At 42.7% G+C, this 14,435-nt stretch overlaps 1 protein-coding gene across 1 annotated transcript in view; it reads right to left on the reverse strand.

The window, feature by feature from the left end:
- Window positions 1-1,147: 1,147 nt before the first annotated feature.
- Window positions 1,148-14,435, reverse strand: part of LOC122925799 (cathepsin E-A-like) — a 28,157-nt gene continuing 14,869 nt past the window's right edge. Inside the window, exons 3-9 of the mRNA XM_044277157.1 lie at window positions 12,216-12,333; window positions 5,915-6,033; window positions 4,455-4,654; window positions 4,254-4,376; window positions 2,622-2,766; window positions 1,903-2,001; window positions 1,148-1,827 (exon numbers count right to left, since the gene is read on the reverse strand). Of these exons, the coding sequence (XP_044133092.1) occupies window positions 1,615-1,827; window positions 1,903-2,001; window positions 2,622-2,766; window positions 4,254-4,376; window positions 4,455-4,654; window positions 5,915-6,033; window positions 12,216-12,333 (1,017 nt within the window). The 3' untranslated portion in view covers window positions 1,148-1,614. The remainder of the gene's footprint in view (window positions 1,828-1,902; window positions 2,002-2,621; window positions 2,767-4,253; window positions 4,377-4,454; window positions 4,655-5,914; window positions 6,034-12,215; window positions 12,334-14,435) is intronic.

Consider the following 14,435-nt stretch of genomic DNA (forward strand, 5'->3'; position numbering starts at 1 on the left):
CTGTGGAAAATTATTCTGCAGTCCAAAATGAATGTGTTAATGCAAATTCTCCAATTTGGTTAAGTTTATGCAGCTTAATATTTGATATGCTGGGTGTCATTTGCACCTTGGAGATTTGTCAGGGGCGTGAATCCGATGTTAAGACACAACACGTAGAAATGTATTTAAAGAAATATTGCAAAGAGGATCTTACAGATGAAAATACAAAACGAATCATGAGAAAATCATGTCTAATATAAGTAAAATATAGTGATGGTGAAGTCTAGTGGTTTTAGAAAGTGATGCCATTTGGTATGGTATTTTTAACATGAACTAAGTGTCGTTTCAATTATAATATAAAAAATTGGAAAGATAAAATAGGTGAACTTACATAGTTATACTTGGTACTATGTCAAGATCTTTTAATAATTCCTTCAGTATTATTATATATTATAATTAGAGATAAGCGAATCCCACAAAGTGGAATTGGATCCGAATTTCAGGATAAATTTGATTTGCCTCGAAGCCGAATTTCGTGTCAGCGAATCGATTTAACCTGAAATAGTGTAAAAAAATAAAATCAAACTTACATTTTCCATTTGCTCGCGACGGGCCGCCAGCCTCCATCTTGATTGAAGATCTCGGCCGAAATCCCGTGCATGGTGTCCGGCCCGTTGCAAGCAAATGGAGGCGGTAAGTTTGATTACATTTTTTTATTATTGTTAATTTTACACTGTTTTTACACGATCATGTATGAACGTGGCATCTAAGGGGTACAATGACGGGGGCGGCACTATAGCAGCTCCCTGTCATTGCACCTGCTACTTACAAAAATCGAAGTAATTCGTCACCAAGCGACTTTTTTAGTAAAATTTAGCTCGTCTTTATTTATAATGTGTATATATATATATATATATATATATATATATATATATATAATGTTTTATTATATTACACCTATAAACCTGATGCATACAATTAAGTTCTAGCATGACTTATTTGAGTATCCACTTAAAATACGACATTTGTTACTATGATATGAACCATTTTAAACCACCAAAATATTCCACTGCATGTCTTATGTTACATATAATCTTGTTCACTCACTTCACTTTAGTCTCATTGTAGCACTTGTATTTCTCTAAGATAGGTGCACAATATAGGCAAATAAGGTACAGAGTTTATTTCCATGGTTTGACATATCAAATGATAAGTGAAGCCTTTGCTCAAAATTTCTCATTTTTTAAAGAGCTTTTCGAGTGGGGATCAGCAACCTCCGGACTCCAGCTGCGGTGAAACTACAATTCTCAGCACGCACACTTACTTGGCTGAGAAGTGAATGGAGCATGTTAGGAGTTGTAGTTTCACCACAGCTGGAGTGGCGGAAGTTGCTTTAGAGGATAAAAGGAGTAAAGTCATTAGTTGCTATAAGCAACTGCCCCCCCCCCCCCCATTTCACTCTTCATAAGTGTTAATATATTTCCTGCAACGTATGCATATAAAAATTCTCATTCCATGACTCAGGGAAATTGCTATAATATGTTGCATCTGTAAAGAACAGTGAAGCTCACATGATAAAATGAATGTGATAGTTTTCCTTCATGATATAACATCTAGGAATTGTGGCTGGAACATTTACAAATTGAAGGATCCTGTGGTTTCCATATTACTAAGTCTATGTTTCTTTTTGCGGGATTTCGCCAATCCTACCCTGTCATTTTCCCGGTCAAATATGCTATAAAACTTTGACATAAAAATATCTCCCAGGATCCATAGTTGTCCAGATTTTGCAGACAAGTCCATGGGCTGGAAGCCAGTCAAGCACCGAGGTGAATTTCCTGCGTGCTCCTGAAAGCATTAAGAAAGTATTATGGCGTCATACTGTGTGTTACCTACAGCATATAATATTGTCAGTGTACATACCTTCATTACATACTGCTCAGGAGTTATGGTGTAGTCTCTCTTATCAATGGTGAATGTCACAGTTGGAAGACTGGATATATGACTACAGTCTACAAAGTACTATAAAATACAATACATACATGAGTATCAGATCACTGTTATTGTCGTCATAAGGGTTCAACAATAGTAGTGAAAGTCCACATGGGTGGAAAAACCATTGCAGGATTTGCCGTAAATTCCATGGTGAATCTGCTGCAAAATCTACAAATTTTACATTGAATCTGGAGGGGGGGGGGGGGGGGGGGGGACAACACAGCATTGCCATTACCTATGGACATAGGCATAGGGTATGTTCATACAATGGAAAACTTATGTGGCTTTCAATGTGGATTCCACTGCAAAATTAATGTACTTTGGATTGCAGTATGAAACTCTGCAGAAACATGGCACCACAATATTGTTCATTTTAGGAGTGCACCTGCGGCCACCGGCCAGGTGCATAAGTACCTGATACTCCCACCATTAACTGAAAGTCCACCCCTGGGCATGTGACCCACAATGCCATGTCTTTTAAGGTACCGTAAGTGGCAATATTGGAAGGTGGGATTCTTGAGGTAGGCATCTTGACCACTTACCAGTGTGTTTTGAGACAAAAGCCATATAGGCACACTGGGATGCAAAACAGTTCAATGACATTAACCTCATAATGACAATGACATTTCAAAAAGTCAAGTTTTTACCTCTCCATATAACAAGGGTGTAGCTCCAATGAATTTCTGCAATTTTTTTACATCAGCACTAGGCCCGGTAATGAGGGAAGTGCCGGAATCAACTATAGCCTCACATCCATTAGGACAAAGTACTCCTTTTCCATGAACTTTGATACTGCACGAAAACAAAATACACGCATTAAAACCGTTAGAATGATGTTAATCCAAAAGTATGTCTAGAATCAAATAACAAAATAAAGGGGCACACTTATTAAGATTAGCGTTTTAGATGCCAGTCTTAATAAGCCCCTGTGCTGGTGGTGGTGGATCCGCCGGAGGTATGAAGAGGCGCCGGCCTCTAAATAACTTTGCCAGCTTCCGAGCTGTCTTACATTTAGACCATTTTCTACACCTAAAACAGGTGTTGAAAATGATGAATAAGACGGGCCTACCGACCGCTCTCCTTCCCTGCCATGCTCCCGTTTTTGGAACTGGCATGAGCTGGGACGAAGTCGCAGATTCTGCTGCAACAGAATGTGCGACAGATATACGCCACAAAAGTGGTGTATATCTGCTCATAAATGACCCCCAAAGTTTTTATACATTTTGTAGTATGTTTTCATAGGTTCTACTTGTGCGTACATGTAGCCGTGGTAAACCAAAATCAACCAGACGTGTTTAAAAATCTTGAAGATGTTTTACCCCCATTCATCACAGAGGCTTCTTCTCAGCTCAACGTCCTTATTCAGGATGGAAGAATTTTTGAATAATAAAATATGCAAAAAAATTCTGGCCAAGTCTAGGTAATGTACCACTATTAGACATTTTGCATTATCTTTACAGGAATGTTACCCAAATCATTGTGAATTCTAACATTCTAAGGGTTTCTTCAGACTAAGGGCTCGTTCACACGACCGATGGTGTCCCTCCCCGTTCCCGTATTTTCGGACCGCATTTGCGCATTCCGTTGTCATTCCGCATCACGGATGGGGACCCATTCGTTTCAATGGGTCTGCAAATCCGGAGATGCGGAACGGTGTGGAACGGAAGCATGGAACGGAACACTACGGACGCACTCTGGGGTTCCGTTTCATGCCTCCGCACCGCAAAAAGATAGAGCATGTTCTATCTTTTTGCGGAACGGAGGGATCGCGCACCCATTCAAGTGAATGGGTCTGCGATCACCATGTGCCTGCCCCACGGAAGGTGCCTGTGCATTGCAGACTGCAATTTGCAGTTCACAGCACGGGCACGGGACAGCAACGGTCATGTGAACGAGCCCTAACAATGTAAAACGCGGCCATTATAGTCTCTCTATTTTCCATCCGTATTGAATCAGGACTGTCTCAGATGCTGCATTTGTATGGTATACGTTGTCAGTTTTTCACGACAGCTCCTAGCAACCATCAGTGAGTAACAGATGGCATTATTGTGCCAACAGTTTTTCTTTGTTGTTTTTTTCACTGACCCATTGACTTGAAGGGCACCAGTCAAGCATGAAAGAAGGTGGTTCCTGCTGCTATTTTTTCTGAACAGACGGATGGTCTAACATGTATTTTGGCCTATTGACTGTTATGGGTCACTGTTTAGTCCTGGTGCTATCTGGAAGTGAAAAATGCTTGTCTGAATGAGCACTAATAGTGCACTTGTACGAATACCTACCTATCAAGTCGTATTTGCCAGTACCCCTTATTCGTAAGGGGAATCCAGTGAATTGGGCCTTTGTACAGAGAGTGATCTATCCCCCCTATTATGAGTTCTCCTCCATATTCAAAATTGTCATCTCTGTGAAACAATGGACAGTGAGTTGAAAATACAGAATAAAAGTTGCAGTGTGTTTAAATGTTATCGTTTTATACCTACTTATTCAAATGGAAGGAAAATATTGGCTTATTCACTAGATTTTTCTCCATTATCCGGTCAAACACTGGGACTGCATTAGCAACAGCAAGTGAAGGGTATCCAAGACCCAACACTCCGTCAAACTGTGCCAGTAAAAAAGTCCTGCCTGGCTCCATGACTGACTGCCCAAAATCCTGCCCATCAATTGTCAGGTTACTGATCTGCATGGGAACAGACAACACATTACCATAGAAGCAGATGGCACAAATCATAGATATAAATGTAAAACCATGGTGGAGCATCAGTAAAATTGGGCTAGTTATAACAATCCTGGTTAGAGATTGATTGTTTGAAAGCATAATGACAAGAATAGGCCAGAACCTACGTTTTTCCTAAAATTCAGTTTAGGAATGTGCTGTAAAGGAGTTGTCTCACTTCATCAAGTGGCATTTATCATGTAGAGAAAGTTAATACAAGGCACTTACTAATGTATTGTAATTATCCATGTTGCCTCCTTTGCTGGCTAGAGTCATATTTTTATCATATTATACACCGATTGTTTCCATGGTTACGACACCTTGTAATCCATCGGCGGTGGTCGTGCTTGCACACTACAGGAAAAAGTGCTGGCGTTTCTGGTGGCCAGGACCAAGGGAGCGCACATAGGCTAGTGCTTTTTCCTATACTGCGCAAGCACAGCCACCGCTGATGGATTACAGGGTGGTCATAACCATGGAAACGAGCAGCATATAATGTGATGAAAAAATGAATCCAGCCAGCAAAGGAGGCAATATGGACAATCACAATACATTAGTAAGTGCCTTGTATTAACTTCCTTTACACAATAAATGCCATTTGCTGAAGTGGAACAGCCCCTTTAAGGTAAATGAAAAAACTCCTGCACTTTTGCTGGAGTTTTTTCATTTACTTTAAGTAAGGGATGGGAACCCTACTCCAAGTACTACATATCAGTGGAGTGCCACAAGGACATTACTGTAGTGTACATTATGAAAAAATGTATTGTCCTGCAAGCGCAGACTGCACATAATAGTATCTACTGGCTAGTAATGCTGGGTAGACACAGATTATGTCCTCCCGACATACATCTCATGCCATCCTCCCTCTGAATTATGCTACTTTTTTGTAAATTCTTTTTTTTTTTTTTTTATTCTGTTCAAGTTTTAAACATGAAAAAGAGAAAATAGTAGAACTGCCAAATACAGAACAGTAGGGGGCGAGGTTATGCTTCTTTATAATGACATCAGAAGAGGTTTACATGACACTGACCTATATAGGACATTGTAAACTAGTACCTAAGGCATCTGATTATGGTCTAGCCACACATATTTTTTTTTTACCATAGGCACCATATGTTACATTGAATCTAAAAGGATCCTCAAAACATGTGTTAATGCTTTGTGGCACAGATCCATACAGTATCTATGCAGTGTATAGCTCTCAAGGCAAAACATTTTTCTTACCCGGAGTGTATCTTTACCAGTTATACCAACAAGTTGTCCAGTGCCATAATGGATTGAGAAGGTTCTCCCACCATGCTGATAGGAAGTGGATAGAAAAGAATGGAATTTTTCATGCACACCTGAGAATAAATGATGACACATTGATCTGATTCTTGTCTTTATTTACTTAACCACTTGCCAACCGCCCATTGACCACGTCTTGGTGGTCAGCACATATCTCTGCATCATGGACATTTTAAAATGTCAGTGCAGAGACTGCAACTGCGCTCTAAATGAATCACAGCAGGGCTCCCCATAGGGGAAGCAGGGACAGCTTTTCACTGTCTGTGCAAAGGGGGGCCCCAAGCTGAACTCTTGCACCAGGGCCCATGAGCCATTAGCTACGCCCCTGTATCCGTGCCTTTCCCATCTCTCAATGAGAGCTTTGTATAGAGATTGGGAAACGGCAATACCACTTCCTGCTGCGGTCCCACCCGTCTTCTTATTGCTGGGGGCCTGGAGTCTGCACAAGCTGCTGTGTCTTAGCAGACCAAGATCAGCTCTGCAGTGAGGTTGTACAGCCCTGTACAACCTCCCTGAGGGCTGTATTCTCTTCTGTAACCAGTGGCGTATCTACGCCACCTCACAATAGCATTGCCCTCATTATACAACCTTCACAATAGTTATATCTAGATATGTGCCCCCTAATAAAATCCACATTGTGCCCCCATTACAGTACTTATCCTTTCATTGTGCCCCTTTCACAGAAGTAATACCCTATCTGCAGGGCTGGTGCAGGGATTTTTGCCACCCTAGGCAAAAGCTAATTTTGACACCCCCCTTGACTCCGCCCATTGACGATACCCTTTGACCCGCCCCTTTTTTGTCTGCCACCTATTTAATGATTGTTGCATGCAACATTTTACTTGACCAGGTAATTTTAGATATTCTTCAGCAGTCCCGTTACATTCCCCCCTCCCTCCAATCAGCCTTTCAACCAAATAATAAGAATAGTAAAATAGAACATTTAATAAAAACATTTTAATTGTAAACATTTTCTCATATACAAAACATAAAATAGCAGCATTGCACATATACAGCAGCATGTACCTCTCACATCCATGGCCTCCAGGTGACGTCTCCTCCAATGTAGATCTTCTCTGTCATCATCTTCTCCATTCAGTCCGGACCCTTCCCTCAGCCGCCTCGTCTCTGCAGAGTGTGACACACAGACATCTTAGTGTCCTCACTTTTCTATCATTATCCCCCAACCTGGAGTCCCCACAGTGTTATCCTGCTGCTTGCTGTGCCCCGGCCCCAATACCACAAATACTATCCTTAAGTAATAATAGTGCCCCCATAGTAATAGTGCTCCTCATAGTCCCACCAATAGTAATTCCCTTCTAGAATGCCCTCATTAGTAATACTGCCCCCTACACTGCCCCACATTAAGTAATTTGCCCCCACACTGCCCCACATTAAGTAATATGCCCACCACACTGCCCCACATTATGTAATTTGCCCCCCACACTGCCCCACATTATGTAATTTGCCCCCCACACTGCCCCACATTAAGTAATTTCCCCCCCACACTGCCTCCTATTATGTAATTTTCCCCCACACTGCCCCACATGAAGTAATTTACCCCCACCCTGCCCCACATTATGTAATTTTCCCCCACACTGCCTCACATTATGTAATTTTCCCCTACACTGCCTCACATTAATTTGCCCCCCACACTGCCCCACATTATGTTGTTTGCCCCCCACACTGCCCTCCATTATGTAATTTGCCCCCCACTAAGTAATTTTGCCCCCACACTGCCCTCCATTATGTCATTTGCCCCCCCCCCCCCCTTACTTGTGTCGCTGATCCTGTACAGTCTGTACTTGCTGGCTGCGCAAGCATGAGTTCAGTTAAGTTCAGGGTCTTCGGCGCGCAATCCCGTCCTGCGGTGTGTAATCCCGCGAGACTCACCTCGGGGGGGTCATGGGTCTCGCGGGATTGTGCACCGAAGTGACTGAACTCATGCCCGCGCAGCCGGCAACTACAGGATCAGATCAGCGACACAAGTACAAGGGGGCTGTGGTGGTGTTGGGAACTTGGGTCTAGTGTTACCCGATGCGGCCCGCACCGGCCGCACCCACCTCGCAACGCCACTGGTAGCCAGACTCCAGAGCGCCTGCGCCCCCAGCAAGGGTGCGATCTACGCGGTGGCCTATTCTGCTTATGGATGGCGCCAGCCCTGCCTATCTGTGCCCCCTTTACAGTGGTAATACCCTCTCTGTGCCCCCTCACAGTAGTTATGCCCTCTCTATGCCCCCTTCACATTAGTAATGCACTCTGGGCCCCTTCACAGTAGTAATGCCAATTGTGCCCTCTTCACAGTAGCAATGCTCACTCTGTGCCCCCATAATAGTTATACCCCTCACAGTAGTTATGCCCTCTGTGTGCCCCCTTCACATTAGTAATGCACTCTGGGCCCCCTTCACAGTAGTAATGCCCATTGTGCCCTCTTCATAGTAGTTATGCCCACTCTGTCCCTCATAACAGTTATGCCCCTTCACAGTAGTAATGCCCTCTATGCCCATTCATAGTAATAATGCCAATTGTGCCCCTTCATCGTAGTAAAGCCCACTGTGCCCCTTCACAGTAGTAAAGCCCTCTGTGTCCCCTTTATAGTAGTAATGCCCTTTATGCCCCCTTTATTGCAGAAATGCCCTCTTTGCCCCTTTATAGTAGCAATGCCCTCTGTGGCCCCTTTATAGCAGCAATGCCCTCTGTGACCCTTTATAGTAGTAATGCCCTTTGTGCCATCTTTATACTAGTAATGCTCTCTATGCCCCCTTTATAGTAGAAATGCCCTCTGTGCCCCCTTTATAGTAGCAATGCCCACTGTGCCCCTTCACAGTAGTAAAGCCCTCTCTGCCCCCTTTATAGTAGCAATGCCTTCTGTGCCCCCTTTATAGTAGTAATGCCCTCTGTGCCCCCTTTCAAGTACAAAAGCCCTCTGTGACCCCTTTATAGTAGTAATGTCCTCTGTGCCCCCTTCGTAGTAGTAATGCCCTCTCTGCCCTCCTTATGGTAGTAATGCCCTCTATGTGCTCCCTCTGTGTTAAAAAATAAAACAAAAAAACAGTACCTACTCACCTTGCCCCGTTCCTGAAGCTCACATCCAGCTCTCCCCTGCAGACACAGATCTCTCTGCAGCACTGTGTAGGAGGAGCTTAGGCAGATTCCCAGGCTGCAGGATCCTCCTATACAGGTTGGCAGCGCGATCTGTGCATGCAGGCTAAAAGGTGGAGCAGGGAGGAGTCTCCCTGCTTCACCATTCTGTGAGCTGCCAGCCTGAAGGAGGGGAGGAGCGAGCTGAGTGGTCAGTGAGTGACAGGACTGCAGCTCCCAGCTCTCCAGCAATGAGCGCTTCCATCTGTATTGATGGAAGCGCTCATTGCTTCTGGCAACTCTAGCACCCCCCTGACAGCTGGCACCCGGGGCGGATTGAGCCTCCTAGCATGCCACTGTCTGTAACTGGAACTACTATGTCAGCAATTAGTAATACATTTAAAAAAAAATGCACTGTTAAATGTCCCCTAAAGGTTTTGTATGACCTTATGGGGGGCACAAACTGTACAGTAAAACAATAAAGAAAAAATAAAGTAAATTATTTAAAAACTTCAATATTATTGAAAGCGGCTCACCCTCCGGTTACCCTGGATTAAGGTGCTCTATCACTGTGACTTCACCCCGCCACACACAAAAATTTACAATAACTGGTAAAATGATGGATAGGCACACTACATCTGAAGTCAAAGGCCTGAATATCCTTAAATCATTTATTAAAATTATATAGAAATATCCCTAAAACAATGTTATTCCAGTTGCATGCAATCTATATAAAACCAAACATAAAATACAACTAAACATAAAATACTGAATGTTTGTCTTTCCATCAATGTGCAATTTGACTATATATATGTCTGCACAAATGTGCACTATGGCATTACTACTGTCTTGATGGTTGCTATTAGTTACTCTAGCTCAATATGTAGCATAGCCATTGAACATATATGGTCATCAAACATCCACACGATGTATGGTAGATGATATTATCACACAATATGTAATATTAGTTGATAGACGGTATATATTATTTATAAATAGTGTCATTTATACTCTAAAAATCCAAACAGTCCAGCTCTATAAGTATATCACCATTTCTTGGTAGGATTTTAATAACTCTTACCCTGGGTTCACACCTGAGCGTTCTGAAAGGAGCGCTCTGTATGCGCGATTGTACCGGCGTTTACAATCGCGCATACAGAGACAGGCGAACACACATTGTCGCGCGTTCCCGAATATCTATGTACGGGAACGTGCGACAAAACGCCCCAAAAAAGCTCAAGAACTTGTTTGAGCGTCGGGTGTTTTACAGCGCGATCGTACGCGCTGTAAAACGCCCAGGTGAGAACCATTCCCATAGGGAAGCATTGGTTTCTCCTTGTTGAACGTTTTACAGCGCGTAGGAACGCGCTGTAAAACGCTCAGGTGTGAACTTAGGGTAAATGCCGTTTGTATTTGGTCGGCAGTCACTTTCAAATTACTGACATTCTTCCTTTGATAATACAGACATTAATCCTTTGATATGTTTGCTATTAGCAACATTTATGTACTCATTCGTTGGTGGATAGTGGTGTATCAGCTGTGGTGTCCCACGTGGTCTTGCTGCTGGTTACTACTTACCTCCACCTCTCTGAATTAAAGGGGTTTTCTCAACACGCAGTTTTATACTTACCTGCTCCCAGCGCGCCGTCCACTTCCTGGTTTCGACACTCGGCAGGGGGCGGGCTCCATCTTCATTGATGTCTTCTCCCAGCCGGGCCGCGTACTGAACGCGCACGCCGAGTCCGCGCATGCGCCCTGGTGACTTCTTCCTGGCCAGTATAGTATACTTGCCAGGAAGAAGTCACCAGGGCGCATGCGCGGACTCGGTGTGCGTGTTCAGTACAGCGCGCGGCCGGCCGGGAGAAGAAAATAAGTCGTCTGCGCACCGCGATTCCTGAGAAGAGCGGTGGCCGTAACCAGGGGAGACGGAAGACAACAGTCAGGTAAGTATAGGTTTATTTTCTTCTAAGGGGTGGCGATTTGTTAATGAAATATATTTAGAAAAATGATCACTGTTAAATCATTAACAGATTTAACAGTGATCATTAAGATGATAATACCCCTTCAATGTCTGTATTATCAAAGGAAGAATGTCAGTAATTTGAAAGTGACTGCCGACCAAATACAAACGGCATTAAGAGTTATCAAAATCCTACCAAGAAATAGTGATATACTTATAGAGCTGGACTGTTTGATTTTTAGAGTATAAATGACACTATTTAAATAAATTATATTTACCATCTATCAACTAATATTACATATTGTGTGATAATATCATCTACCATACAACGTGTGGATGTTTGATGACCATATATGTTCAATGGCTGTGGTACATATTGAGCTAGAGTAACTAATAGCAACCATCAAGATAGTAGTAATGCCATAGTGCACATTTGTGCAGACGCATATACAGGTGAAACTCAAAAAATTTGAATATTGTGCAATGTTTATTTATTTCAGTAATGCAACTTAAAATGTGAAACTAACATGAGAGATAGACTCATTACAGGCAAAGCGAGATATTTCAAGCCTTTATTTGGTATAATTTGGGCGATTATGGCTTACAGCTTATGAAACCCCAAAGTCACAATTTTGAGGTCCCCTTTGCTCAGGGGGTATGGATGAATTAGCTGACTAGAGTGTGACACTTTGAGTCTAGAATATTGAACCTTTTCACAAAATTCTAACTTTAAGCTGCATTAATGCAATTCCTTTTAATTTGCATTACTGAAATAAATGGACTTTTGCACGATAGTCTAATTTTTCGAGTTTCACCTGTATATTCAAATTGCACATCCAGTATTTTATGTTTAGTTGTATTTTATGTTTGGTTTTATATAGATTGCATGCAACTGGAATAACATTGTTTTAGGGATATTTTCATATAATTTTAATAAATGATTTAAGGATATTCAGGTCTTTGACTTCAGATGTAGTGTGCCTATCCATCATTTTACCAGTTATTGTTCAAATAATTTAGAAAACTCCACCACATGCTGCACCTCAGCTTGTATCCCCTCCCCCAGGTACCATAACCCATACATCTTATATACTGTATAAAAAAGATTGTTATGGAAAGGATACAAAATTAATTTTTTTAGTTCTATTTTAGTTACTGGTATATCAAAATTATTTTAGTATATATTGTACAACTTACTGCATGCTTCACTGATGCAGAAAGAGGATGGGATCCACAAGTTGGAAGATCCAGTGTCAAAGACCACCTTGAAGTTCTGTGGAGGAGTCCCAAGACTAATTTGCCCAAAGTATTGAGCCTGCAAAAGTAGAAAACCATAGTTGGCCAGTATGTATGTAACTATAGACATTCTCTAGAACAGCACTAATGGGTAATACTGAGAACCAGTCATCACCATTGCTGTATTCTTAATGGAGCACTCCAGCAAAAAAGAATTGCATCATAAGAATGTATCCCCTATCCCCATTATATATTAATATACCAGGGAATTGTTAGCTAAAGAGGACCTGTCACCACTTCTAACATGTCTGTTTTACTGAATCATTTTATTTCCCCTGCAATAATAGAGTAATACAGTCACACATGCATGCTGCTGTTCCAACAAGAGGTTCCCTACTCAATGGCGGACACGCGGCGTCACGACACATGTTTACATGTACATACACCATATATATGCAACACACATAAATACACCATATACATGGTACACATGCATACCGTAAATACACCATATATACACTGCACACACATACCACCCAACTAAGGAGCTAAACTATCAGCGGCGCTCAAAGCAATGGAAGTTAAATCTCTAGCTGCCCTGCTGCCGCCAGAGCACCGGATCGTGACTCTGTCGGTAACACGGTTCACCGATCCAGTTGTAATTTTAACAACCAGATCTGGAGAACTGGAGGGAACTGGTTGAATCCCTGCATTCAGCTTTATAGGACTGCCACAGATAGCCAAAACTCGATTTCCTTTTCGCAGTCCTAGAAAGTTGAATGAAGCTGCAATGCTCATATGTGACCACCACTCCGTTCACTCCAGGGACTCTGGCACCTCATTCCTGTGATCAGTGGGGAGCCATTGATCAGATCCTTATCACCTATCCTGTGGATAGGGTAGTTGGAGTGGGTTCCTGCACACTCTGCCAATATTTAATCAGTGCTGCCAGTGTCAGGCTGTGTAGGGACCCCCCCCCCCCCCCAATCCTCCAATTGGTAACAGTTGCAGATTCATTAAAAAAAACTTCTAGTAGTAATAAGTGAGGAACAGACCAACACAGAGTTCTAAGAAAAGTTCTAGAATCATTATTGCATGGGAATTAAAATGATTTCGTAAAACAGACAGGTCAGCTGACATGTCCTCTTAGCCAACAATTACCTGGGATAAAATTACTGCTGGAATCATGCTCTTTACAGGCATTGACATTCAAATGGACTGCCAATGCCTAAAGATCTGTCACCATGTAGAGGTCGCACATCTACTGTACTGCCTAGCTGTCACGGACGTTCCCGTGACAGGTGGCAGGAGATCGGTGAGACTGACAACAGGTAGTTTTATCTGACAGGTTTTCCTTGTGGATCAATAGGCGTTTGTGTTGTCTCAGGTGTTGCTATGTGGTCATTTAACCTTCCTTATTTATAGTTGTTTCTCCCACTATGCTGTGCGGTTTATAGCTTCAGCTTCTGTGCCAGTGTATTGCTGCTGTGTGGATCTCGGTGGAGTTCCTGGTGCTTCCATAGCCTCTTTAAAGTTAAGTCTTTCCTTTCCCTTTTGTATTTTGTTTGGGTTCTGTGTATTGCATTTCCCTATTGTTTGTATTAGACCTGAAGGAGACTCCTGTTCGTCCCTCCTTTTGGAGGAACAGGTAGTCTCGTCCCTGCAATTAGTACAGGGGTCCTATAGGGCTAGATAGGACTCTAGGTATTCCTGCACATGAACATACCTACCTTTGGAGTCTGTTCATACTGGTAGTCAGTCAGGATTTTGGTTAGGGATTTACTAGGAAGTGTCCATCTTCCTTCCCTAGTTCTCAGGACTGATTCCCTTTTCCCCCTTTCTCTTATGCTCGGTGTGACATTATAAACCGCCAACCAATAAAAAAAATTGTTTGTGTGCAGCCATGGATCCTATTGCTGCACTGGCAGGTCCGCTGCAAGGGCTGTCTTTGGAGGTAGCTGACCTCCGCACGACCGTCTTGCAGATGCAGAGACCACAGGTTGTTAATACTTGTGGGGGTGGTGGTTACCAGGCCTGTCTTGAACCTTAATTTGCACTCCCAGACAGATTCTCTGGGGGACTTGATAATTTCATTTTGTTTAGGGAGGTGTGCAAACTGTATTTTAGGCTTTGTCCACACTCATCTGGGGATGCGAAACAGCGAGTCGGTGTGGTTATTTC

This window comes from Bufo gargarizans, chromosome 2 (assembly GCF_014858855.1).
Source record: "Bufo gargarizans isolate SCDJY-AF-19 chromosome 2, ASM1485885v1, whole genome shotgun sequence".
In the NCBI taxonomy this organism is placed as follows: domain Eukaryota; kingdom Metazoa; phylum Chordata; class Amphibia; order Anura; family Bufonidae; genus Bufo; species Bufo gargarizans.